This window comes from Zygosaccharomyces rouxii (genome assembly GCF_000026365.1).
Source record: "Zygosaccharomyces rouxii strain CBS732 chromosome C complete sequence".
Taxonomy (NCBI): Eukaryota; Fungi; Ascomycota; class Saccharomycetes; order Saccharomycetales; family Saccharomycetaceae; genus Zygosaccharomyces; species Zygosaccharomyces rouxii.
The window spans coordinates 506,384-532,983 of NC_012992.1; the positions used below are offsets into that span (position 1 = coordinate 506,384).

General features: G+C 39.0%; 14 protein-coding genes across 14 annotated transcripts; 10 read left to right on the forward strand and 4 right to left on the reverse strand.

Moving 5' to 3' along the window:
- Positions 1 to 659: 659 nt before the first annotated feature.
- On the forward strand, positions 660 to 2,168 carry TDA3 (Tda3p; the record flags this gene model as incomplete). Its single annotated transcript, XM_002495899.1, has 1 exon — positions 660 to 2,168. One exon carries the CDS (start codon positions 660 to 662, stop codon positions 2,166 to 2,168), a length of 1,509 nt encoding a protein of 502 aa, XP_002495944.1.
- A 261-nt stretch (positions 2,169 to 2,429) lies between these two features.
- On the reverse strand, positions 2,430 to 5,102 carry PKH3 (protein kinase PKH3; the record flags this gene model as incomplete). The annotated part of the gene is made up of 1 exon (XM_002495900.1): positions 2,430 to 5,102. The coding sequence occupies one exon, from the start codon at positions 5,100 to 5,102 to the stop codon at positions 2,430 to 2,432; it is 2,673 nt and encodes an 890-aa protein (XP_002495945.1).
- A 1,113-nt stretch (positions 5,103 to 6,215) lies between these two features.
- On the forward strand, positions 6,216 to 6,896 carry SOD2 (superoxide dismutase SOD2; the record flags this gene model as incomplete). Its single annotated transcript, XM_002495901.1, has 1 exon — positions 6,216 to 6,896. The coding sequence occupies one exon, from the start codon at positions 6,216 to 6,218 to the stop codon at positions 6,894 to 6,896; it is 681 nt and encodes a 226-aa protein (XP_002495946.1).
- Positions 6,897 to 7,040: 144 nt separating this feature from the next.
- Positions 7,041 to 8,264, forward strand: RMT2 (protein-arginine N5-methyltransferase; the record flags this gene model as incomplete). The annotated part of the gene is made up of 1 exon (XM_002495902.1): positions 7,041 to 8,264. The coding sequence occupies one exon, from the start codon at positions 7,041 to 7,043 to the stop codon at positions 8,262 to 8,264; it is 1,224 nt and encodes a 407-aa protein (XP_002495947.1).
- Positions 8,265 to 8,880: 616 nt separating this feature from the next.
- BOP2 (Bop2p) lies at positions 8,881 to 10,641 on the forward strand (the record flags this gene model as incomplete). The annotated part of the gene is made up of 1 exon (XM_002495903.1): positions 8,881 to 10,641. One exon carries the CDS (start codon positions 8,881 to 8,883, stop codon positions 10,639 to 10,641), a length of 1,761 nt encoding a protein of 586 aa, XP_002495948.1.
- Positions 10,642 to 11,083: 442 nt separating this feature from the next.
- Positions 11,084 to 11,626, forward strand: DDP1 (polyphosphatase DDP1; the record flags this gene model as incomplete). Its single annotated transcript, XM_002495904.1, has 1 exon — positions 11,084 to 11,626. One exon carries the CDS (start codon positions 11,084 to 11,086, stop codon positions 11,624 to 11,626), a length of 543 nt encoding a protein of 180 aa, XP_002495949.1.
- Positions 11,627 to 11,738: 112 nt separating this feature from the next.
- Positions 11,739 to 12,662, reverse strand: GET4 (the record flags this gene model as incomplete). The annotated part of the gene is made up of 1 exon (XM_002495905.1): positions 11,739 to 12,662. One exon carries the CDS (start codon positions 12,660 to 12,662, stop codon positions 11,739 to 11,741), a length of 924 nt encoding a protein of 307 aa, XP_002495950.1.
- Positions 12,663 to 12,841: 179 nt separating this feature from the next.
- Positions 12,842 to 15,226, forward strand: SEY1 (dynamin-like GTPase SEY1; the record flags this gene model as incomplete). Its single annotated transcript, XM_002495906.1, has 1 exon — positions 12,842 to 15,226. One exon carries the CDS (start codon positions 12,842 to 12,844, stop codon positions 15,224 to 15,226), a length of 2,385 nt encoding a protein of 794 aa, XP_002495951.1.
- Positions 15,227 to 15,345: 119 nt separating this feature from the next.
- NEJ1 (Nej1p) lies at positions 15,346 to 16,245 on the forward strand (the record flags this gene model as incomplete). The annotated part of the gene is made up of 1 exon (XM_002495907.1): positions 15,346 to 16,245. The coding sequence occupies one exon, from the start codon at positions 15,346 to 15,348 to the stop codon at positions 16,243 to 16,245; it is 900 nt and encodes a 299-aa protein (XP_002495952.1).
- A 27-nt stretch (positions 16,246 to 16,272) lies between these two features.
- Positions 16,273 to 17,667, reverse strand: SWT1 (mRNA-processing endoribonuclease; the record flags this gene model as incomplete). Its single annotated transcript, XM_002495908.1, has 1 exon — positions 16,273 to 17,667. One exon carries the CDS (start codon positions 17,665 to 17,667, stop codon positions 16,273 to 16,275), a length of 1,395 nt encoding a protein of 464 aa, XP_002495953.1.
- A 2,028-nt stretch (positions 17,668 to 19,695) lies between these two features.
- On the reverse strand, positions 19,696 to 22,210 carry RED1 (Red1p; the record flags this gene model as incomplete). Its single annotated transcript, XM_002495909.1, has 2 exons — positions 19,696 to 21,833; positions 21,952 to 22,210. The coding sequence occupies 2 exons, from the start codon at positions 22,208 to 22,210 to the stop codon at positions 19,696 to 19,698; spliced, it is 2,397 nt and encodes a 798-aa protein (XP_002495954.1).
- A 240-nt stretch (positions 22,211 to 22,450) lies between these two features.
- On the forward strand, positions 22,451 to 24,862 carry GLN4 (glutamine--tRNA ligase; the record flags this gene model as incomplete). The annotated part of the gene is made up of 1 exon (XM_002495910.1): positions 22,451 to 24,862. The coding sequence occupies one exon, from the start codon at positions 22,451 to 22,453 to the stop codon at positions 24,860 to 24,862; it is 2,412 nt and encodes an 803-aa protein (XP_002495955.1).
- A 421-nt stretch (positions 24,863 to 25,283) lies between these two features.
- Positions 25,284 to 25,475, forward strand: TMA7 (Tma7p; the record flags this gene model as incomplete). Its single annotated transcript, XM_002495911.1, has 1 exon — positions 25,284 to 25,475. The coding sequence occupies one exon, from the start codon at positions 25,284 to 25,286 to the stop codon at positions 25,473 to 25,475; it is 192 nt and encodes a 63-aa protein (XP_002495956.1).
- Positions 25,476 to 25,791: 316 nt separating this feature from the next.
- Positions 25,792 to 26,436, forward strand: YPT6 (Rab family GTPase YPT6; the record flags this gene model as incomplete). The annotated part of the gene is made up of 1 exon (XM_002495912.1): positions 25,792 to 26,436. One exon carries the CDS (start codon positions 25,792 to 25,794, stop codon positions 26,434 to 26,436), a length of 645 nt encoding a protein of 214 aa, XP_002495957.1.
- Positions 26,437 to 26,600: the final 164 nt, after the last annotated feature.

The following is a 26,600-nucleotide window of genomic DNA, read 5'->3' on the forward strand; positions in this document are numbered from 1 at the left end:
TGCACAAGACACACTACTGCCAGTACTCGACCCCACAATTGCAACGCTTGGTTTTTCCCATTGTCGATCCATCGCTGTCAAGATGGGAAATGTCTCCCCACAATTATCTCGTTTAAGGACACATACACCAAATGCCAAGTCGGATTACAATTAGGTAACACCACTTGTGGTCAAAACAAAACGGTACCCTACGCTACACTACTACAGTACGTTAGGACTAAATTTGAATTTACACCCCCAATGGGTTTGATGAATTTTCAAGCACCTTGAGAATACGTTTTCAGACCCGGAAAAAAGGGAAGAGGTACTACAGGATTTTCTCTATTGAATGGTAGTGGTCATTCAAAGTCCTAGCCGCTGAACAATCCTATAAAAAAGTCTTTATAATATTTTAGTAATATTTTACTTCAATTTTTTTTTTTTCATTCGCTCGTATTTTCTCAGCTTATTTTTTTTTCCGTTCATCGCCCCTTATAAAAAAGTTAAATTCTCGCAAGATTATTAAAAAAATTTGACCACCTCTTAGGCAATAAATACGAATAAACGAAAACGTATTTGTGAAGTTATTAAGAAGTTGCATTGGACTTGTGTTGTGTTTTGAACTGAATTGAATTGTGGAGTATCAGTTTATTACCGCTGTCCTCCAAGCGTATCCAAACATGCCAACCGATTTTATAGACAAACTGACTTTTTTGTCACGTCCATCAGGTAAAGCTGAAGGTAAACACCATATCGTGATTGTTGGTGCTGGCATCATTGGTGTTTGCACTGCTTATTATCTGACGAGGCATCCAAATTTCAATCCATCAACTCATCACATAACGATATTAGAATCTAAAAGAGTGGCGGGAGGTGCATCCGGTAAAGCAGGAGGTCTTTTAGCATCATGGGCATTTCCACAACAAATCGTGCCGTTAAGTTTCCAGTTACATCAGGATCTCAGTGATGAATACAATGGAGATGAAAATTGGGATTATAGGCGGTTAACAACAGTTTCACTAGAGGCGGACGTTCGTTCGACGGGTAAAAGATCAAAAGGAGTAGCCCAGAAGAGAAGGCGGAGAAAGCTTAGGGAGGAATACCACTGTTCGATTTCTCCGGAAGAATCTAACAAAAATTACGAGAATAATAATAATAATAATAGTCATAAGACAGCTAGTAGTATTAATGAAAATAATAGTAAAACAGCTAGTAGGACTAGATCCAAAACGAAAATCGATTATGACGGCGAAGATCTTGATGACGAAGAAGAGGACGATGAAGGTGTAGACACCTCTGGCGAAAACGAGGAGGAGGATGATTATCTGGACGGTGAAGGTCCTGATGTAGCATTACCATCTGATTTGAATTGGATAAAGAAAAGTCTTGTAAGGGACTGGGCAAGTTTAGGTGGTACGGATTCGACTGCGCAGGTGCATCCGTTCAAATTCACACATTTCCTGCTATCGAAGGCGATGGAAACCGGTGCTGTAGATCTAATACTGGGCAAAGTTTGTCATTTGGATTGTTCAGATACTGGTGTTTGCACGGGTCTTTCTTATACACCAACGACTGATGATGATTCGCCCTCGAGTACTGTGGTAGATATCAAAGATGCACAACAGGTGGTTCTAGCAATGGGGCCCTGGACTTCTAAGATGCTACTGGATTGCCCAATTTCCGGTCTGAGAGCTCATTCGATAACTATAAAACCCAGTACAGGAACGGTTTCCCCATATGCGATTTTTACGGAACTAAAGATTGGTAGGAATCAGTATTTCTCTCCTGAGATGTATGCACGTAAGGACGAAGTTTACATTTGTGGTGAAGGTGATACTTTGGTGGAATTACCAGAAACTACAGATGCGGTGGAAGTGGTGCGTGAAAAATGTGACGAATTGTATCGTTATGTGGCAAAACTTTCAAACAACCTTTCTGCTGGTCATGTTCTAAAACGCCAAGCTTGCTATTTACCGGTATTGAATGTGCCAACGAGCAGTGGTCCACTTGTGGGAGAGACAAACGTCGATGGTCTCTATGTAGCAAGCGGTCATTCTTGTTGGGGTATTAACAACGCGCCTGGTACAGGTAAAGTTATGGCGGAATTACTGCTAGATGGTGAAGCTCATAGTGCCGATATTTCAGCATTAGATCCAAGCTTGTACTTTGATGCAAGCATCTTAGATTAACGAATGAATTTAGTATTATTGACCAAAGGACTAGCATTGTTTGAACTCTCTTTAAAATAAAATAAAAATAGTGAAAAATAGTAAAAGAAAAAAAAAAAATAAAATAAAATAAAGTAAAAGAAGAGTAACTGTATTTCGTGAAGATATTGTGTCGATCAATGCACCCACCGATCTACTTTTTTTTTTTTTTTATAACTTTGATTGACTGTTACGTGCATGCCTCCTATATTTGTGTATATATAAATATATATGTTATTCTATTCATTTTTTCTGTAAACTTTTGAAAGCTGCTGAAGCTCCCATGCTAGCATCCATAACACCTGCATTACGATTCAAGGCATGTAAAACCTGAGAACGGCTACTGCTAACTACCATGTTGTTAGGTGCAACATACTTCTTGGATGTATTCGACCCGCCTGATGGAGTTCTCGCCTTAGAGTAAATCGGTGTCACTGGAATAGTCGGTGAAGATAGACGTGGTGATGACACTTCCACATTATTTAATTTGTCGGCCAATCCCTGATCTTCAACCAATTGACGTACCTTGAAGATGGAATCAACCCAATTTTCATCAGATCCTATGACGGGGAATTGTGAATTATTACCGTTATTATTGTTGGGACCCTTTGGTAGTGATACGAACCAAACCTTATGATGATATTTCTCTAAAATGAGGAACCCCCTACCTTGTTTTTCGTAAAATTCAAAATCGTACATGGATAAACTAGTATCTCCGATGTTTGCCATATGACGAACACTCGAATTACGTTGTCTGTATTGCAAAGTTCCATCTTTAAGAAGAGTCAAGAAGCCAGGTTGTTGGTCCTTTGGTTTTAATTCTGATTTATGGTTGGCAACGAAGTTCTTGATTAAGTCGTTATCAACCCTCTTGTAGCTTTGTAATGAGATATCAGGGCCTGAACTATTAAAAGGTATTTCAAAAATATGCGCTAAGTCCTGTTTTAAAATTTCTGATTCTGAGGGCCTCTTACTGGACGTAGACACCACAGTTGTACTACCATTGGTTAGTAGGGTAGGACGTTGATCGGTGTCCAACGATAACTTTGGTGGTGCGGTCTTTGGGGGTGTTGAAATTGGTTTCCCCGCAGATGGAAGCGATGGTGCTTGCGTAGGTAATGGTTGGGTCGTCACTGGTTGAGATATAGCAATAGGAGCAGAGCCACTTACGTTGCCCTTGAAAGCTCTTGTCGCGGGCGGTAATGTTGGCGCTTGGGCAGGAGCAGGTGCAGGTGCAGGTGCCGGTGCCGGTGCAGAAGTTGGTGGTGTAGGAGTCTCGCTCGAAGTAGAGTTAACCTTCCTCACTGGGGGAGAAGCTCTACCCACTGGGGAGGCGGTTTTCGGCATCGATGCATGAATTGGAGGCCTTGCTACACCAACAGGCGAAGGAGTTCTTGGATAGAAACTAGGTGCAGTAGGAGGTCTAGTAATTTGTGGGTGTGGTTGCACAGAAGTGTTGTTCAAAGGTGGTGGTGCTGTTGGCGGCCTACTCATTTGTGCTACAGGTGTTGTACTCGGTAATGATGATGATGCAGATTTCGGAATTGGATCAGAACGATTTCGTGGAAATGGTAAAGGCGAGTGAATTGATGGTTGTATTGTTGTGGTTGCGATTGCTGCTGTTGCCGTTGGTTTACTTGCCGTAGAAGGTTTTACCATACTCCCGGGTGCCTTGGGTAAAGGTGCCCTCATGCGAGCTTGTAATTCTGCTTGTTCTTGAACGTGAGCCACGGCCTGTGTTTTAAGCATAGAATTACTTCGTATCGATTTATTAGTCTTGTTATTACCATTCGTAGTAGTGTTATTAGTGCTATTGTTATTAGTGCTATTGCTATTACTGCTATTGTTATTATTGATTGTACTCGGCTTAACGTTTTTACGATTAACATCAATTTGATGCGTTTCAATACCCAATTTTTTCCTCCACTCTACAATGCTACTCGTTGTATTCCCAACCTTGGCTGGTTTCCGTCTCTTCTGCTTAGCCAACGGTAGATTGGGGTTACTAATATTGTTACGATATTGATATTCTAACGGTTGCTGCCTTTGAGGTTGGACCTGCCAAATTCCCTTCCACAGCGCCTCTCTATTACGCCAATCGACTTGTTCGAACCATTTATCCTGCTTTATAGAAGTCAAACTTGGTCTTTGAGATGGATCTAAGGTTAAAATTCGACGAACTAATGACACAACACCACCTTTATTATTATTTGCCCATGGGTATTCTAATGCAACGATTTTTTCAAAAGTATGTAATTCATTTTCACCACGAAATGGCGGTACACCCTCGATAAATTGGTAAAGCATGCAGCCCAATGCCCAAACGTCAGATGCAAATTGGCATTGGTTATAAAGTAATAATTCAGGTGAGACGTACTCCGCCGTACCAACAAACGATGCCCCACCTTCGGTATTTTCTTTTGTGATGTTCGTTGCAGTACCAAAATCGGTAACCATTAATCGACCATCTCTATGCAATAAAACATTTTCAGGCTTTAAATCCCTATGAATAACACCTTGCGAATGAATAAATTCCGTAGTATCAATCAGCTGTGCAATAAAATGACGTGCACACGGTTCGGTAAATTTACCAACACGATTCAATAACGAAAGCAATTCACCACCAGCGGCAAAATCCAGAACAAAATAAAGATTTTCTTCATCATGGAAAGTTGAATGCAACTTAACAATACCGGGATGATTTGCTCTTGCCAGTAGGTTTAGAGTATTTTTCTCAATGGTAACGTACTTAACTTTATTCTCGTGAATAATGTGTCTCTTGGAACAAACTTTAACGGCATAAACACGCTGTGGATCACTTCTATCTACCGCCTTATAGACACGAGAGTAAGACCCATTGCCCAATTCCTCTTTGAAGACGAAATCGTGTGGAGAACGTTTAATACGAGACGACATAGGTCATTCCAAATTCAATCAAATCTAATAAAATTTCCAATATCCCCCTGAACTTAATTTGGCCAAAAATTCAAGTTCGAATAACTTTTTAAGTATTAGTTTTTACTGTTGTAATGATCAATGATGATATAAATGGTAAGGGGGAATCAAAGATTGATGAAGGTATAGGAAGGAAATGAAAAAAGACTGAAGTGGTACTTTATTAAAGAGTCCACTTTACGTATTCAATAGACCTTGATAGTCGAAAAACAGAAGAACGGTTCTTTCTAGAAGATCAATTCAATAGATTTCCTCTTGTAGGTGCGGCTGCGGTTCAAACTTGTTAGGAGAGTTCTAAGTTTCACGGAACTGTATCATTTGTTACAAAGCTCGCTCCTAGTCGTATTAAGTGACTCTGAGATCTGAGATTCGAAGATGATTAAAGGCATCGGGAGGACGGTTAAATGGCCCATATTAAGACGTTTAGCCGTATTTCGAGCCCCCGGTCTATGTATGGGAAGTATTCAAGCAGTAGAGTGTATCACGTGAATATCATGTGACCGAGGACAATATTCAATATCGCGTAATTTCTTTTTTTCCGCCTCTCACTGCCGGTGTCCAATAAGAAGGGACCAAATTACGCTAGAATCAAAGATGTACACATATATATAAGTGCTTCATACTTCACACCTCAGCACAAGAATAACGACTCTATAGCAGCCTCTCCAGGCATCAAACTCCGTAAGGGGCACGACCCTTTGGATAATATCCCTTGCCAAGATCTTGTAACTCTTTACGTATTAACAATTACCTAATTATCGAATTTCCAAGAATCGCATCCTCATCGCACTATAATTGACGCAGTGCGATCGTCGTTGTCACTAACACATTTGTAATGCCATTCGCCGATAATTGCTTATTCCACCACAGTTCTAATCATCCCTCAAGGGCTGCTAAGGCCCTCCCCAAGGGCTGGTCTCTTGCTCTGCTAATTCCGAACGGGCTCCGAGCAACTGCAACTACATACGTACATACACACATGCTCTTCAACACTTATCTTGTGATATATAAAGGGTAGAATAGAAACAACACCTTAACAGTAATATTCCCCCATAGTACGACGATCGACGAACAATGTTTGCAAGAAACGTTAGTGCTACTCTACGCCAAACCCCTAGATTTATCACTAAGAGAACAAAGGTCACCTTGCCCGAGCTGGACTGGGATTTTGGTGCCCTTGAACCTCACATCTCTGGTCAAATCAATGAATTGCACTACACCAAGCACCACCAAACCTACGTGAACGGTTTCAACACTGCATTGGACCAATTAGCAGAATTGACTTCATCCATTGAGAAGGACCCAAATCCAAAGACCGCTAAGAAGATCCTTGGTGTTCAACAAAATTTGAAATTCCACGGTGGTGGTTACACCAACCACTGTCTATTCTGGAAGAATTTGGCACCTGCTTCTCAAGGTGGTGGTGAACCACCAACTGGTGCATTGGCCGAGCAAATCAAGCAACAATACGGTTCTTTGGAAAAGTTGCAAAAGGTCACTAACGCCTCTTTGGCAGGTGTTCAAGGTTCCGGTTGGTCCTTCATCGTCAAGGATTTGGACAACGGTGGTAAGTTGGACGTTGTTCAAACCTATAACCAAGACAGTGTCACTGGTAACCACGTTCCACTAGTGGCCATTGACGCTTGGGAACACGCTTACTACTTGCAATACCAAAACAGAAAGGCAGAATACTTCAGTGCCATCTGGAACGTTATCAACTGGAAGGAAGCTGCCAAGAGATTTGAAAGTGCTTAAGATATTCTATAATGTATTTACCAATATTCAATATGTATATGTGACGGAATGAAAAATTTCAGCTCATCTCATCTCATCTCATCTCATCTCGTCCCATCTTATCGACTGGGAAACTACAGGCTACCGGAGGTCCAGAGCACATCCATGTCACAGCTTCATCATTACTTGACGTTTCCTAAGCGTCCAATCACTCAGGATGAATACTTCCCTGCCATTCAGAAATTATTAAGTGCCGGTGTTCCTGCAACTTATACGCTGGAACAAATTGCAGCTTTTGAACAAGGTAGAGAGGATGAAGATGATGCTGATGCTTCCAATACAACACCATTGCATGTAATGGCAAGATCTCTGCCCCAGGATTTGAGCAAGGATGAAGAACAAGTAGTGCTTAACATTATGAACGTTTTGTTCGAATACGGTGCAGGTTGGAATTTTATCGACTACGAACAAAAGACAATTGGTGATCTTTTGCTTGAGAACGGTCAGTCGAGAGATGGAGTGCTGTATTCACGTCTGGTGGATGCTGGTGTCAGTGCTGAATTGCTACTTAGGAAAATCAATGGGGGTGAGATTGAATTTATTGAGGAACCAGTAGAAGCGGAAGAGGAAACGCCATCACAAGAGGATCCTGCGACACAAGAAGCTCCCCAAGAAGCTCCTCAAGAGGCTACTCAAGAGGCTACTCAAGAGGCTACTCAAGAGGCTTCTGATGCTTCTACCGATCAGAAAGCTTATTTAGAATCCAAATTGGAGTATACCAAGGATTCTTTGGTTACAGACGAAAACAGAGATGGTGTGATGATGGATTGGGAAACCGCTATTATGGAGAAGGCGGCAGAATCCATCTGTGCTAATGAAGATGCTACTGTGGTAAATATTGGATTCGGTATGGGTATCATCGATACTGCTATTCAATCTCATCATCCAAAGAAGCACTATATCTGTGAAGCTCATCCTGACGTTTTGAAAAAGATGAAAGACGAAGGCTGGTATTCTAAACCCGGTGTTGTTGTGCTGGAGGGAAGATGGCAAGATCGTTTAAATGAATTGCTAGATGAGGGCGAAGTATTCTTTGATGGGATTTACTACGACACCTTTAGCGAGCACTACGAGGATATGTTGGAACTTTACGACGTCATAGTTGGGCTGTTAAAACCTGGCGGTGTTTTCTCATTTTTCAATGGGTTAGGTGCAGATAGACCACTTTGCTATGATGTGTACAAGAAGATTGTCGACTTGGACGTCTCCAACTACGGTCTTCGCTGCGACTACGAAGTTTTACCTGTGGGTAAACGCAATTGGGATGAGGTGAAAAGATCATATTTCAATTGTGATTATTACTATCATCCACGCATATCGTTCGGATAGAACTATGATAGTTGTATGTATATTAGATCATTAATATGGTTTCAACAGGACCCTTTATCTTGAGAGGTCCTACCGATAAGATCTTGTAATCATATAAAATGAAAAAGTATTTCACTATACAGTGTCAGCCAAACGATCCAAGGCAAAGGGGTCCGAGGGTACATAAGAGCATTATAGAGGTTTGCGATGTCGTGAATAACGTCATTTTCTGTGACTCACTTGGTTCTCCTGTTAATGGGGAAGCGTCCTAAATGGTAGCTTTAAATACCAGGGCGGCTACCTCGATATCCGAGAATTGGACTATGTATTGGTTGTTCCATTCAACAACCTCTTGTTCTCTTAATGCTCGACCACTTCAGCGCTTCTCGGATTTTACCGCCTCTAGATAACTTGTAATTCCTGATTTACCGCAGTAGCCTGTCACAAAAATAGCTATGCTATCTATCTAGAAGTTAAGATAGCTCTTTTAGGGGTGATTTTCAATAGAAAAAGTTCTATCTTCGTCCTCTATAAAAGTGTCCAAGGTTTCCCTGCTTCAGATTGTATAACTTGGTTTAGTGTGGATTCCAACCTTTATTAAGCGCCATAATCGATAAGCTTCTTTCAATTTCAAGCAATGGGGAAAAAATCAAGGAAAAGAATAATCGAACCAACCGGTGGCCATTGGCCACCAGAATTGTTCGAAAAGGTTTTCAATAACCTTCAAGAGCTATCTGGAGTGACTTCTTTGACAGATATAATGAAAGCTCTGTCTGCCCTCAGCGGAACAGAGCATTCAATTGCTGTCTCAAAAATATGCAACAAAATTCTTTTCATTGACCTCACTGGAGCCGAAAATCTAGAAGAGCTCTCACATATATCTCGATGTGTTAGTCAAATTTCCTGCAAGTCTAACATGGTGCAGACTGACTATATTCAGCTTACAAACGTACTTGAGACGTCAAGTGCAAATAAAAAAGTCCTTGTTATCGATAATGATGTTGACGTTTTTGCTATAGAGAAAAGCTTGAAAAGTTGCACCGACCTGATATTTTGCTGTGATAGCTCAACTTCGTTAGAACGTGGACCTGTTAAAGAGCTGATATCTGTAATCGCAAGAGTAGCAAAAGATACAGACACAGACCCGAAACATTTGATACTAGACTTTCCTAAAGCTTCTTTAACATTCAAGAGTCAAACCTGGTTAGGAATATTCGATCATAAATTGGTCAGTGGTTTGTGTGAATATAATGGTTCTATACCCATATCGATACCAAACGTGAAACAAATAAACTTTCTCCAAAAAACGCTCGATAATATATTGAGAGATATTTTAACGAGCGCTAAACGTGTAGAAAAATGCGATTGCTATGATTGCCGCAATGGATATGGGAGTTCTAGGAGCAATCATAGCCGCCAATTAACTCACTACGATAAGGAAATTGTTACACAGCAACTTGACCGCTGGCTCAATAAATTGTATTTTTATTTGCCTGATGTTAGCCAAATATATTTTTTGGAAGGTTTCTCAGTTCAGACTTGCAACTTCGTTAACTTTTCAGTTGGGAGGCTCGAACTTCTCAAGCTATGCGAAGCTAAAATTGAAGATGTATTTCGATTCTATTCGTTGGCTAATTGTAATTTGCCACAGCTTGAATATTTTGCTGGGCATTCTTTCGATTTTTTGAATGGGAGTCCTAAAGATACTTTGAACCTAAGAAAATCGATTCAACTCTTAGCAGAAATTTCATCAAAAGTAAGAAGTAATGGTGCCATCACAACATGTGAACTGGAATTGTTCCCGAAGAGTACCAAAAGAAGTCGAATCGTGAACTGGATTGTTGATGAATTCAGTACTACCACTAACAGAGGAGTTATAAAGTCGAGTGGTCAGGAATATAGTGAATATCTAGTGCCACGGTTTGAAATTAGCATGGAATCTTTGGAAGTTTTGGAACTTAAACCATTAGTTTTAGAGGAAATGTCAGCAATAAGCATCAGGGGATTCTATCTCCCAAACTTGAAGCAGCTTTCTATTATTGGCGACGATGCGATAAGAGGAGAGCTCAAATCGGATAAATTGTATTTGGACGCTGATAGATTCCAATCACCAGTTAGGGTTGGAACTTCTGCAACCCCAGAAAAAAGTGGTGATTTTATGTCATGGTCACAAATCAATACTCTGAATGACCTGGGATTCAACCTGATGAATCCTATTATGTTTTCCACTTCGAATAATTTCTCGAATTGTAAGAAACTTCAAGTCTTGGCTTGTGAAGCAAAGAGGCCTGATTATTTGTTTAATGTGAGGAATTTAAAGGAAGTCTTGCCCAATCTCGATCTGCAAGCGAGTTTCTCATCATTTGTGGATGAGAAGCAGATTGTAATTTTGATATAGAGTCCTCCACCTGCTAAATATTAAGCTGGAATGTATTTAGCTCGCCAATTTTTCTTTCTAGACCGAGATTGCATGTAGATTGCAGGTAGTAAGTTGCACCGCAGATTCTCGAGTAATGATCATTAAAAGCACCGTCTAAGCTCTTGGCCATTGCCCATCTTCTCAAACTGACCAATATTTTGCAATAAGCATAGTTTCTGAAAACCCCCTTTACCACACCAGAAACATCTATTTTTATGTTGGAGCTTTGTTTCCTACATACTTTCAGTTGTTTTGTTTGTTTGAAGAGAATTTAACATCGGTTTATAAACATAACAACTTTTGCTTATAACATTGGGCAACTGACAAAGTAGTTAGAAATCCTACTTATTTAGCTCAATAGCTCCCAAACAAGACACATCGACCTTTCATAATTGGGTTGTTGTGTAAGAGTACTCTGAAGATGAGTTCTGGGTTAGTTAGGACCCAAGTGGCTCGTACGGGTCGAGAGAACCAAGTTTATTCAGCACTTACTGGTGCCAGAATTGTTGCAGGGTGTGTGTGTTTATCGAAAGATAAGCAGCATGTGCTAATGATTTCTTCAGCTGCACGGAAGGATCGCTGGATCTTCCCCAAAGGTGGTGTTGAGAAGGATGAAGAAAGTTTTGAATGTAGTGCAAGACGTGAGACTTGGGAAGAAGCAGGTTGTGTCGGTGATATTGTAAGTGAACTGGGTACTGTTGAAGATATGAGACCACCTAAAAAATGGAATAAAAATATAAAGTCTTTTGCACAATCTGAAGGTGATGTTATTCAGCATCCACCAAGATCAGAATTTCATTTCTACGAAATGATTGTCTCAGAACTTGTCGAAAGCTATCCTGAGAAGCATAAGCGTGATAGGAAATGGTTTAACTACGTTGATGCCAAGCAGCAGTTGATTTCAGCAAAAAGGCCGGAATTACTAGAGGCATTGAACAGATCAAGCATCGTCAAGGACATATAATATTGGGATAAAAAAATAAAAAAAAGAATGGGAAAGGAAAAAACGATCAAAAAATACTGTGCTTCCTCTTTATATAATTCTTTTTGTCATTTGCATCATTCTTTCTAAGTAGTCAAATACCGCCAGGTCCACCTAGGAAGCCCGCCATCATGTCCTGGAGGAAGTTCGACTGCTTTTTGGCAACGATACCGAAATATTCTTGACCTAAAAATTCCAATTCATTGGAATATTTTTGACTTGAACCAGAGTAGTGTTCTTTCAAATTCAAGAACAATTCTTTGTGCTTGGTTTGACAAGTGAGCAATAATAGTTGCAGGAAGTTCAAATCTGCAATTTCACGGAAAAAGAATAATTTGAATCCATTTTTATCGATGATTTCCACCTCTGGTTGGAATTGATCGATGAACAATTGTAAAAACATATCTTTTGCTTCGTATGCCCACGCTACATTGGAGATGAAAAGGTAGTTAAACACCAACCTACTGAAGTAATCACCAATGCTGCTGGCATCATTTCCTTGTTTAAACCAGTCCCATAACAAATCAACGTATTTCAATAGTGAATCGTGGGTGCCCAACATTAAATATCTTTCAGCTTCATAGGCGTACCCACCTTCGATGTATTTGGAACCAATGACGTTGTGTAAAGAGGGATCTCCGAATTTGAATTCACTGTATTTAATGGACCAATTGTTCATACCTGTAATCACATCTTTCAAATTAGGTTCAGAGGCATCTACAGCAACTAACAGTTGGACTAGTCTCGATACTGAGGTTTCATCCACCTTAATTTGTGCCAAATCGTAAACTTCTAAAAGGTAGAAGATTAAATCTGTACCTGAACCACCTTGGTCTGCCTTTAAAAAAGATAGTGCACCCTGTGTAATCAAATCGATCGCATCTTGGTAGGATTTGGACCTTACGTATCTATTGGCAATGGTCCTTAATGTCTGATGAGCTTCGTAAAAATCACCAGCTTCAATCTTAATCTGGAAACGTTGCAGGGTCCTTTGCAATTTGGCATTGACTGAACTCATTGGATGTGGAAGCTCGAGAAGCTCTGAGAGGTCTAGTTGATGGTTTTAACCTTATTAAATCTTGTATTTTTTTTCATTATGGGTACTGATATACAAGAAGTGGTTGAAAAAAAACTCCTGTATTGTACTACCACTCATACTACAAACACAAGAACTACAAAGAGGTGACAAAAAGATTGATGATGGAAGTCATCGATAGTGTTTTGGGAGATCGCCAGAGTGCTATTCAATTGATTGATGAGAGTAAGAAATTCCACCAAGATGCTTTGAACTATTTTAACAAATGTATTGATGACCGTGACGTCGGGTTGGATTACCATGTTATATCTGTCTTTGGATCTCAGTCTAGTGGTAAATCTACACTTTTAAACCATTTATTCAATACAGATTTTGATACTATGGATGCTCAGGTTAAGAGGCAGCAGACCACTAAAGGTATATGGTTAGCACATACGAGGAAAGTAAATACAACGCATAAGTTGGATGGGCCTGCATCAGATCTCTTTGTTTTGGATGTGGAAGGTTCTGATGGTGCTGAAAGGGGTGAGGATCAAGATTTTGAGAGAAAGGCGGCTCTTTTTGCCATTTCTGTGTCTGAAGTTCTGATTGTAAACATGTGGGAACAACAGATCGGGCTGTACCAAGGTAATAATATGGCACTGCTAAAGACCGTGTTTGAAGTGAACCTGTCACTATTCGGAAAGAGTCACAATGGCCATAAAGTGTTGTTACTGTTTGTTATTAGAGACCATGTTGGTATTACGCCGTTATCCAGTCTAAAAGAATCTCTAATTGCAGAGTTGGAAAAAGTCTGGTCAGAACTAAATAAACCTGTCGAATGCGAAGATTCTTCTCTTTACGATTTCTTTGATTTAGAATTTGTTGGTTTGGGTCATAAGCTTTTACAAGCTGAACAATTCCAAGAAGGTGTCAAAAGGTTAGGTGATTCATTTGCATTGAAAAGTGCAAATCCCTACTATTTCAAACCCCAGTATCATCATAATTTACCGCTAGATGGGTGGATCATGTATTCTGAAAACTGCTGGGAGCAGGTGGAAAATAACAGAGATCTCGATCTTCCCACACAACAGATTTTAGTGGCAAGATTCAAGACTGATGAAGTGGCGCAAGAGGCTTTAAGTCTATTCCATTCTAAATACAGTGGATCTGTGGATCACATTTTGGATGACAGGGAAAAATTAGGTGAAGTTTTGAAAAATCTGAAGCAAGAATGCTTGATTTACTACGATGAGCGTGCTTATCGCTATGCTGAACCTGTTTATTTGGAGAAAAGAAGCGAGTTAGCCGCTAAGATGGAAGCAGAATTTAGAAAAACAATAGGGAATTTCTTGGATCAATTGTCAGAATCCTTGATGCAAAGGTTACAAACAGAAGTCTTGGATAAGAAGAATCAGCATTTACCTTTCCAAAAGAGAACGAAAATTTTGGTCCAATCTACAAAGGAGGAATATTGGACTGCAGTATCTTCTTTCCAACAATTGGAATTATTACGTTCTACGGAGGAAATTCTGCAACATTTCGATGAGCAAGTTGACACCAAGATTAAGCAACTGAAAAATGATGAAGTCAATACTTTGATTGCACGCGCCAACAAGAGCATCACTTTGAAAGTGAAAGAGCAAGCAGTACATTACTTGTCAAATCCTGAAAGAGATACTTGGGATAAAATTTTAGATATGTTTGAGAAAACCATTCAATCATCATTGTCCAAGTACGAAATTTCTGAGGGCCATTACGATTTCCAAGTTGGATTCACCGAAGAAGAAAATGATTCTGTTTATAAGAAGGTCTGTTCTAGGGCATGGCATGTATTGAACGTCACTGTCCATGACTACTTAAAGCCAGACACCATTGTTAGCATCTTGAGAGATAGATTTGAGACTAAATTCAGATATGATGAGGACGATTCTCCCCGTCTATGGAGAAATGAAGATGAAATTGATCGTGCCTTCCGTATTGCCAAAGACCATGCATTGGAAGTGTTAAATGTCCTTTCCTTTGCCGCTACCTCAGATCATGTGGAAATCGTACCAGCATTTGGTGAAGATAACCATGAAGAGGATGAATGTTATGAAGATGAATTAGGTATTCAACATTCTCGTCATTTTGCTCATATTCTTAATGAATTGCAAAAGGAAAAGGTTTTACAACAATTTAGAAGACAAATTAATTTGACGGTGCTGGATTCCAAGAGATCGATCATTAAGACGACAACGGCTATTCCAATATGGATGTATCTGCTTGTTGTTGCTCTCGGCTGGAACGAATTTGTGATGGTCCTACGTAACCCGCTGTTAGTTACACTTGTATTGCTGTTTGGTGTTGGATTCATCTTCGTCAATAAATTCGGTCTATGGGGGCCAGTATTGAATGTTGCTCACAATGCGGTAGCTGAAGTTAGAATTACTGCCAAGGAAAAATTGAGGGCAATTGTGATGGATGAAGATGAAAAACGACACTTAATCAATTCAGCGGGTAAAGAATCCTACGAGATGAAGGACATGAGTGATTCAGATAATGAAAAGATCGAAAAATCAGAATAAAAACATTTCGAAAAATGAGAAGAGAAAAAGTGCTTCCTGGTCTTTTTCTTCGTTTCCTCTTTTCGTTTGGCATGTTTTTTAGACATATTCATAATATATAAATATACATAAAGTCGAAAATGATTAGTACTGTTGGAATGACTCGTATTATGCCACTGATGGAAAAGCTCGAGTCGCTTCTGAAAGATGACAAACTGAACGAATGGGCCGTTGGTACAATAGACAGTGATAGAGTCTTTGTCAACTCACAGGCTTCAAGTGAATCTGAATTAATATTTTGTTTTGTTCCGCTATATAATGATCCATTTCTAATAGTTATCTCAAATTTGATAGAGCAATGTAAAAGGCAAGGTTTTGTAGACGAATCCGTTTTGCAAATACAGAATTATCTTCATTCAAGGGTTGGTTCGATTTTAGCTTTTAATTGGTTAGAGAGGGAGATTAAATTTGAGGTATCTGTTGCCTCATTACAGGTTCAACTTAAGGCACCTGTGATGGCTACAAGCCCTCAATTAGCATCTAGATTATTTCAAAAAGTTTTGGAATATAATCTAAGAAAAGTCTCCGTGCTTCAAGGAGTTTCTGATGATCTTTTGGGTCTTATAGATTCCAAGGATAAGACCATTGAATACCTTAGTGAAAATGTACAAGAACTGGGAGGTGAAAGAATAATCGCCAAATGGGCACCTCAGGGGTCTTACAATGCTAAATCTTTGGAAAGGTATTCACCCCCCTTAGAACTTTTACAATGTTTAGAGAACTCTGACGATATTATGAAAGTGGCAGAATCGCTACTAAAGTTAAAACCACATTTCCGTAACTATACAAGATCACCCTCTAAGTCTCCTCGTAAAAGGTATAGAGATCTAGGAGCGACAAATTTGACAAGCAGACTTCAACAAGACCAAACACAATCCACTGTACTGAGTCCGCCAGACGCCCAGGGTCCCAAGCGTGCCGTTAGCGATTCACCCAGTAAAAGGCAGAAATTCGGAAAAGTTAAGGTTACAAAAAAATGACGATGTTGTTGTAGCTGTTAGGTGATGCTAACTACATTGAGCGGCAAGATCTTCCCACCGACGGCTAAGTGAATCTAATTGCTCAAGCTCTTGATCACTGCGTTTTACGAAAAGAAAAGTTAATACTTCTTCCCAAAATCTAATGAAGAGAGCCAATTCTTGAGATGTTGTGGGTACTTCTAATATGGAAGATGGTAATTCCTTCCAATCCGATTGTCTCATTTTAGATTTTTGAAATAGCTGTCCAAACACAGATATCCAGAATTGTGCAATAAAACGGGAAATTTCCTTGAGATTTAACAAATCATCCTTCGAATAATCAATAAATTCAAGTTCATCCCCGTATTCTTGCCTCATTGCGTAATCTACTGCCTCTACCACTGTATCATGCACTTCATTATAAATCATACTCATTAATTCGTGAAACTGTAATGCAGAATGTGAATTGGTATATGCATTTTGTTGAAAAAAATCATGAGAACCAAACCTCGAAAGATTTTCCTCATATGCCTTGGAAGCAATCAGCTGTGCTGACATTCCCTTTCTAAACGATATTGTAAGAACTTGTTCTGTCAATGCCTTTAAACAAAGGTTTTTATCATTAGACATCAATACGACAAAGCATTCCAGTTTATCCTTGAAATAAAGACAACAATCTAAAATTGCATCATCTTTAATACAATTGGAATCTATGGTTTGTCGTAGTTTTTGTCCCATTATTCCTGAGTCTAAATTGGCTAAATTTTTATAGATCCAATCGTTAGCCGATCTAGCCAAATGTGCTACCTGTCTCTTACCACCATGTTCATCCTTTACTGCCACACCATATGAAGATACCTTTAATCCATCTAATTCTTGCATAACTGTGCTAGGGATTACAATTTGGTGATGAAAGCGAGGCGCCAACGTTCTCAATGTTTCTAAAGTACTCAAATGTGAAATGATAAAATTTGTATCTACTACAAATACAGTTTTCAATCTTGTAGGTACCATCATGGGGAAACTAGAATCGATCTGTTTCCTTGACCGCGGCAGTGTAGCCGCCTCAGGCCCCAAAGTATCTGAACTTCTACGATCCGATAAGTAATTGGAGACCAGCTCAACACTTTGATCATCCATATCTAACATCGGCATATCTTCATCTTCATCGGTAACTTCATATATCGCTTCTTGCAGTGGTGGAGATGATGGTAACGGGGGAGCTGGTGATGGTTGGTATAATTTATCGATATCTGCAACAGTATATTTCGAATCCTTCTTACTTTGTGTTTTTTCCACATTTTTCTCATTGTTAGACTGTTTTTGAGAACTTGACGGTACTAATTTATCACCTCCATTAGCATGAATAGAGGTCAATCCCATGATATGAAACCAAACAGCTTTAAAGCCTGATGCTTTCGAAATGCTACCGGTTGAAATCATTGATAATAACCAATTATACCTTTAGAGTTCATCGGACTCTTTTCAAACTTGTCACAATGAACGAAATGGAAAGAGCGATATTGAAGTATGATGAAGCAATTCATCATTAGATGGCATCGAAGAGGTTTGTAGCATATCTGATTAATTTTACAGAATTCCTAGCTCAGCTTTTCATTGAGTTGTGGTTGTTTTTTTTTGCTTTTTTGTTTCTTTCCAAGGTTTACAACCTCCGGTGAGCTTAATACCAGTTTCCTATGCTGACAAGTTATATCGACAGCATTTAGATGGCTCAGTGGTGAATTTTAAGCTCTTCCAAATCCAACTTGACTTAGTCTCTTGTTTTCTGAGCTATTTCTGGTGAACGAACGCATGCCTTCATAACCAAGTAACGTGTCTCAAAATGATCAAAATGCTAATTTGAAAGTTCGTGGAAACTAACAAATGATTATTCATATTAGACTGTGCTCTAAACTTAAAATCTTGGGATCTTGTAAGGCATTTCCAAGAAAGTTTTGGAAGCCTATCTACCATCCTTATGAGATTAGCCAATATAATGAATCAGAGTTCTCAAAAACTCGAATCGTTGATTTGTCAAAATAGTATAGGTGCAACAACCACAGTTCTTCACATTTATAAAAAAGGGGATCATCAAATATCTGTGGATTGCTGGATCAATACTTGCAATACAGTAATATAATAGAGTATATAAGTCTTTTTCCGTTTTACATGACGGCGGCTGAACTCGGCGGTTGGTTCGTGTCCCATAACCCTTTCTACTTCCAGCAGATATTTCACAATTCGAGTCAGCTCAGCCGGTGGCTACACATGCAGTTATTAACGTTCAATATAAGTATCAAACCTGCTAATTTTTTGGAATAGCCGCCCAGGTTGCGCATTCAGGTCTATATATGGTATTCGAAATTTTCTTCTCGAGAAATCCAGACATCACATAGACCAGATATTCGGAGAACAGTCACTTGAAATGTCAAAAGATCAGCGTGACACATATGAACAGGAAGAAAGATTATACTAACTACTATAATATATAGCTATAGGACAAGTGGAATGGCAATTAAAATGGTAGAGGACCAACTGAATTATTGAAAAAACAAAAGCAACCATCTTTCATCTTTTTCTTTTTAGCCTTCTACTTCCTCCGACCAATTAATCCCAGTTGTCATTGAGCACTTGAAATTCTCTATGGGTGTCTCCTACCGCCATCTTCGTAGTATACCCGTTCTAGAAACCATCAAAATTAAGTGACTTCTATCATTCAATTTGCTTCTTAAAACGTCATAACCACTTAGACGGTATCATGCGAGATCATCACCACTTTATCAGCACCTTCAACTAAGACCCATGCAATTAAAATCGTAATTTGGAAAATAGAAGCTTTAAAGATAGGAAAGAACATTTAGCGCCTTCGATCAATTGAGCACCTTTCCCACCAAATTGCATTCCAACCGTTCATATAGCCCATAAAAAATTTAAAAATTGAATTTCATTTTTTTAGTATTTTTTTTGTTTGATTTTATTGAATTAAGACAGAGAAAAGGAAATTAAAACTTTCAATTCCCCAGTCTTAACGCAAACGACGAGCTTCACGCTCAGATTCCATTAGAACCAAGACGTCATTTTCTCTGACAGGACCTTTGACGTTTCTAACGATGGTACGAGAAGTGTCGTCAAGGAATTCAACACGGACTTGAGTGACACCACCACGGGAACCGGTACGACCTAGAACCTTGATGACCTTAGCTAGAGTGACTGGGGTTTTCGTATCCATCTTTGCCTGGTTTAGCTAATGAAATTGGCAAGAAAGAAAGTGAAGGAAGAGAAGGAAGTTTGAAATGTTAAGTTGTGAAATCTAACTGGGTGAAATTTTTTTTTCATACAATGCTTGGTGAAATCGACGACAGTGAAAAAGTGAAAAAAATTGTTTGCGTGGTCTCTTTGAACGAACATGGCAGGGTAAATTTGAAAATTCAGAAGGGAAGTAGTCAAACGTAATGCTACACCACTCTTCCGTTAACTCTGAGATCCAAATTTCCTTGTTCTGATGAATTGTACCAATTGTTCTTCCGGGAGATTTAACATGTCCTTAATTTCGCCGACAAAGTTGGACATTTCTTCGGTGTCGTTACGGAAACTTGCCTGTAGCTCTTGGAATAAGTTTTGGTATTTCTCTGATAATTCTTTAACAATCTTGACGTTTAATTCTTTATTGATGATAGTCATCTTCCTAAGCAACTCATTAGAGAATAGTGTAATGGAACCATAAATCTGTTCTTGCAGTTTATCTGTAAATGCACTGTTGATACCAAATGGTGTTCGATTAGAAGAAGGTGCTACAACAGTGGTTGAATCGAAACTCATATTACTCTTATCAACATTGCTACTCATGAGAGAAGTATCTATAGCAACTGGTGGGACTTGGTTTGGTATTGCGGCAGAAGCTAATGCTACCTCTTCTGCCGGGATGTGTGTTGGTGATTCTTTTTGAGTTTGAATCTGGGTTGGCGGCTCGGGTTCTTTAGCAGTTTCTGGAGTGGGTTTAGCCTTTTTCAAAGGTGGGGCTTTGGGTGGATGCATTTGCTGTTTCTTCTTCTTTTCGGGCTTAGATGGATCTGAATCATCTTTAGCCTTGGGAGGGCTTGAATTTTTAGCTGTTATTAATGGTTTGCCTTTCTTCTTGTTACTTCTTGTTTGTACTTTGGGTATATCCTGTGAGGGGACATCAATTACAGGTCTGAAATTGTTTAATTCTCTTTGTCTTTTCTTCTTTTTGTTGGATGGTGGTGTTCCAAAAATTGTATCCAAGACGTTAATATCCTTCTTACCAATTGATTTAACATTCTTGTTTAAAGATGGCGGTAGTGGTTGGGGTGGTTTCAAAGATTTACCTTTGGCGGATGTCTCTTCAGTCTTATCGTTACTGCTGTTTTTATTTTCAAATCTTGTGATTATTAAAGATGGTGATCTTTCCGCTACAGCACAGTTTTCGATCTCTTCAATTGTAGCATTCTGTGCATTAGTTTCTTGAGCAAATTCCTTTCTCAAGAGTTCCAATGTCCTGCTGGTTTCTCTAATCATTTTTCTCTTTTGTGCCAATACCAATGGTGATTGTTCCTCATGTTCGATAACCTCGGCGGCTAGTGGAAAATTGTTTTCATCAGTATGTTCCGGTGTTATCTTAGCTCTCGATCCCTCTCTAGTACCTTGCAACTCGGAAGAAAGGTTGATATCCCATTCATCAGTTCTAATCTTTGGATCAGAATGATCTGGGGTTGCTAATTGGCTATTTTCACTTTGTGCTTTATGTGAAACGTCTTGAGTCGAACGTGCCGTTTCTTGTTCATCTTCATCAACGTGGTTTAACAATAAAAATGTTTGCACTTCACTTACCTTTCGATAGCTCGTTATGTTAGCATAGAATTGTTCGCATGCGTTTTTATCTTCTGATTGTAATTGGAACCATTTGGTCCTCTGGAAAACTTTCAACCAAGTTCTATCAGGAGATTTAATGCAATTGGCATCCTTAACGTTTATTCTAATACAACCTTTCAATGTCTTGACCACATCCACATAGCGCCTATCAAGTTCTAGAAACAATCCCTCACCATCCCACAAGTACATGCAGTCACATGTTGCCTGTATGTAACAATGTTCCTGATGTTTAGAATTTTTTCCTGAGTTAAATCTCTTGATTCCACTTGAACTTCCAACATTGGTGCCGTAGCTAATGTTACTCACTCTCAATACATTTTCCAACTGTGTTCCATATTTTTGCCAGACGAAATTGGTCACTTGAACGTAACCGTGTTTACCTCTAAAGGGGTATTCAAGGGATCCAAATATTATTTCGTTTTTTTCAGGCTCTTGTGGCCATAATATAGGTGCCATCACCACTCCTGGTTTGTCATTGTGTTTGCGTGGGAAACAATCGGACAATAATTCTATGATATAATTACCCAGTTGGAAGTCCCTTAAATGATCAAGAACAAATCCGATCCTAGAATTAAACTCTTCCCTAACAATTCGAATAAGTGCCTTTTTAGATCCGGGAACCCCATACATGATCCTAAGTAAAAGTGCTAAATATTTCCAGGAACCGCGGTTATTCACATTCAATCCTTCCTCCAGCAAAAATGATAACAATTTACAATCTTCATTAATGTTGATTTTAGAGTTAAATTTAAGTTCCTTTAAACTATGTTAGCTCCAATTCTTTTGAATTAAAAATAATACTGAAGTATCAAAACGGGTATCTTGCTTATCTCTCACGAACCATTAAAGCGAAGGCAAATGATTGATCAATGAGTCGGGCATCTAAAAATTTGAGACACATTCGAAGTACAGCATATAAAACTTGAAGATTCTCGCAGGACTCTTCCGTCATCAACTCTATTAGTGACAACAATCTGGTAGCATTAGATTTCTCAGTTTTACATTTTTTAATTGCCTCTTCAATCTTATCATCTTCTAGAGTTCCACCGAACAACTGAGATGCAATAGCTTCTGCCTCTTCACCGTATCCAAACATATTCCTTTTTTGAAGTCCTCTATACGTCTTTTAGATGAAGAAAGTGGTAAACAGTTGGTCAAGTTCATTTTGCCGCCGAGCTTTACTTTTCACATCCCCTGTTGTATCATTGTCTACGAAAGTATCAAAGGATTTTTCCATTTCGTCTCTAACGGAAGAAACAAAGAGGAGATATTGAATAATATACAAAGCATTATTATTCTTTTCCCAGCCTTAGCAGCATTGATTAGCTTACTTGTTATGTCTGATGTGGATGAATTGACCAAGCTGTTTACCAGCGTTGGCTTTGAAGAACCTAAGGTTAAGGAAATCGTTAGAAACAAGAAACTTTCAGAATCGTTATACGACTTAATCAAAGAGGCACCTGCTGAAACTCAATGGGAAAAAAGTACAAGAGGTCAAGTTCAGAACTTAGCCACTTTCACAAAAGGTGAACCATTGCCCAAATCCAAGCTGATCGTGGATGGGATCGCCAATAAGGAATTAAAGACGAATTTGCAAGTGGAGGAAGCCTATAAGTATGTGAAGGAGAATGGTGAGAAGGCTACAAAGCAGGGATTAAATGAACATGCTGGTGTTGGCGCAGAGGTTTCTGATGAGCAAGTGAGAGCCAGCGTTGCAAAATACATTGAGGACAACAAGGAAAAGATTGTCACTGAACGTTACAAATTGGTTCCAGGTATTATGGCAGATGTAAAAAAATTACCTGAATTGAAATGGGCTGACCCTCGCTCATTTAAACCTATCATTGATGAGGAAGTCTTGAAGGTATTGGGACCTAAGGACGAAAGAGACACTGTAAAGAAGAAGAAAGAGAAAAAGCCTAAGCAGGCCGCTGGTGGTAATGGTAATAACAAGAAAGATGCTACCGCTGGTCCTAAGAGGACCATGTTTAGTGAAGGGTTTTTGGGTGATTTGCATACAGTGGAGGATAATCCACAGAACAATCCTGAACATTTGGTGAACCATTTGAAAGCTACTCATGGGTTAGTACACACACGTTTCCCACCAGAGCCAAATGGTTATTTGCACATTGGTCATTCTAAGGCTATTATGGTCAATTTTGGTTATGCTAAATTTCACGGTGGTCACTGTTATTTGAGATTCGATGATACAAATCCAGAAGCAGAAGCACCAGAATATTTTGAATCTATCATCAGAATGGTCAATTGGCTTGGTTTCCATCCTTGGAAGATCACTTACTCCAGTGATTATTTTGACCAATTGTACGAATTAGCTGAAAGATTAATCAGTAAGGGTAAGGGTTACGTCTGTAACTGTGCCGCTGAAGAGATCAAGGCAAGTCGTGGTATCAAGCCAGATGGTACTCCAGGTGGTGAAAGACATGCTTGTAAACACCGTAGTAGATCAGTAGAGGAAAATTTGACTGAGTTTAGAAAGATGAAAGACGGTCACTACCAACCAGGTGAAGCAACGTTAAGAATGAAACAAGACTTATCTTCACCAAGTCCACAGATGTGGGATTTAATCGCTTATAGAGTCTTGAATGCACCACATCCAAGAACTGGTAACAAGTGGAGGATCTACCCAACCTACGATTTCACTCACTGTTTGGTGGATTCTTTTGAAAATATTACCCATTCTCTATGTACCACAGAATTTTACCTTTCCAGAGAAAGTTACGAGTGGTTATGTGACCAGGTAGATGTGTTTAGGCCTACTCAGAGAGAATATGGCCGTCTAAACATTACTGGTACCGTCTTGTCCAAGAGAAAGATCGCCAAATTGGTAGACGAAAAATACGTTAGAGGTTGGGATGACCCCAGATTGTTCACTTTGGAAGCCATTAGAAGACGTGGTGTCCCACCAGGAGCTATCTTGTCCTTCATTAACACCTTGGGTGTCACTACGAGTGTCACTAACATTCAATTGGTCAGATTCGAAAGTGCCATCAGAAAATACTTGGAAGATACAACACCTAGGTTGATGTTTATCTTGGACCCAGTGGAGGTTGTCGTGGATAATGTACCAGATTCCTTTGAAGATGTGGTCAGTATTCCATTTAGACCAGGTACACCAGAATTTGGTGAAAGGGAGGTACCTTTCACTAAGAGAGTTTTCATTGACAGATCTGATTTCTCCGAAAATGCTAGTGACAAGGAATTCTTTAGATTGACCCCTGAACAACCCGTGGGATTGATCAAAGTACCACATGCATTGATTTACAAGAGTTTGGAGAAGGATTCTGACGGTAAAATTACCAAGATCCACGTACATTACGATACTGAAGGTAAAATTAAGAAGCCAAAGACTTATATCCAATGGGTGCCGCTATCAGAAAAATTCAATTCACCAGTTAGAATTGCAGAAACAAGAGTCCATAATGCTCTTTTCAAATCTGAAAACCCATCTGCCCATCCTGAAGGTTACTTAAAGGATATTAATCCTGATAGTGAAATTGTTTATAAAAACTCAATCGTCGAACACAATTTCCATGACATTTTAGCAAAATCACCATGGGAAGTGGATTCCGTTAAAAACTCTGAATTTTATGTTAAAGAGGATCCAAAGAGTAAAGAAGTCTGTAGATTCCAAGCCATGAGAACCGGTTACTTTACATTGGATAAGGACAGCGAGGATAATAGAATCGTATTGAATAGAATTGTCACTTTGAAAGATGGTTCTAAATAAAGTAATTAGTTGACCCCATGTAAAATTTTAATCGTTTGTACACTAATTAATAGACACATCTATTATCTCGATGCGATGCCATGTGTTCAGCCGCACCGTACTGCAGAGCCAATACAAGGTACATAGAAATACTGGTGACTACACGCTAGAAAATAACAAATTACACTAGTAAATACAATGAACAATCCCTCGAATCTTGCATAAATCAATCCATTTCCTGCTAATTGTCTACGTCATTACCAGTATACCGTCTAACAATTGGCAATTTTTTAATGCCGGCATCATGAAATTTTTTTTTCCTTCATCATATTTCTTCACCACTTGTAGCTGTGATCAACTATTCAACAAACCACAGGTCTTGAATTCCGCTGTTCACTGATCTTGGGACGTATCTACCTATCTACCTTTATTTTTTCCAATCATGTCTGGTCGTCAAGGTGGTAAGATGAAGCCACTAAAGCAGAAGAAGAAGCAAAACGATGATGATGAAGAAGGACGTGCTTTCAAAGAGAAGCAGAAGAGAGATGCTCAAGCTAAGAAAGAGCTATTATCCAATATGAAATCTGGTAAACCATTGGCAAGTGGTGGTATCAAAAAATCTGGTAAAAAATAATTTAATTATATAGTCATTATCATTACTACAATCTTAGTAGCTTAGCATATAGTTAAAATAAAGCTCAGAGACGATTTTGAATGCGATTATGATCAATATTTGGATTAAATCGAATCCTAATTACGATCACATGATGGACTTGATGCCTTCATTTTTTTCATCACTTCACCAAATAAAGGCCTTGGCGTGGAGGTTTGATTATATACAAGTCTATACAGAAAAGAGTGCTTAAAGCTTACTTAGACCTCTTCAAAGGGTCCAATTACGACGATTAGGGACTTTCCTTTCCATATCTACCTTCTTTACAAACTACAACATGAGTTCCGCTAGATCAGGTAAATCTTTGACTAAATACAAGATCGTGTTTTTAGGTGAACAAGGTGTTGGTAAAACTTCGTTAATTACCAGATTCATGTATGATACATTTGACGATCATTACCAAGCGACGATCGGAATTGATTTCCTTTCCAAAACTATGTACCTTGATGATAAGACGATTAGACTGCAACTTTGGGATACGGCGGGACAAGAAAGGTTTAGATCACTGATACCATCATACATTAGAGACTCTCGTGTGGCTATTGTAGTTTACGATATTACAAAGAGAAAATCATTTGAATTCATAGACAAGTGGATAGAGGACGTTAAAAACGAAAGAGGTGAAGAGAACGTAATACTTTGTATTGTGGGGAACAAGAGCGATTTGTCAGATGAAAGACAAGTTTCAACGGAAGAAGGTGAAACAAAGGCAAAGGTATTAGGTGCAAAGATATTCATGGAAACGTCCACTAAAGCTGGGTATAACGTTAAGAATTTGTTCAAAAGAATTGCCAAATCTTTACCAGAATTCCAAGAGAGTCCAAATACAGGTGTAAAAGATGATTCAAACGAAAATAATGCAGGCGTCATTGATATAACGACCAATGAAGAAGAACAGCAAGCATCAAGCTGTCAATGCTGATGATAAGCCCTTATCTGTATGTATGTTTCCCGTCTTATTATCATTATATATATATAAAAAAAATAAAAAAAGTCTGCAAAAAAATGATAAAAACAACAAAATGATAAAGCTATTTATCCAGCTGTCTATCTATGAAGAATAACGATAATCATAATAGTAACAAC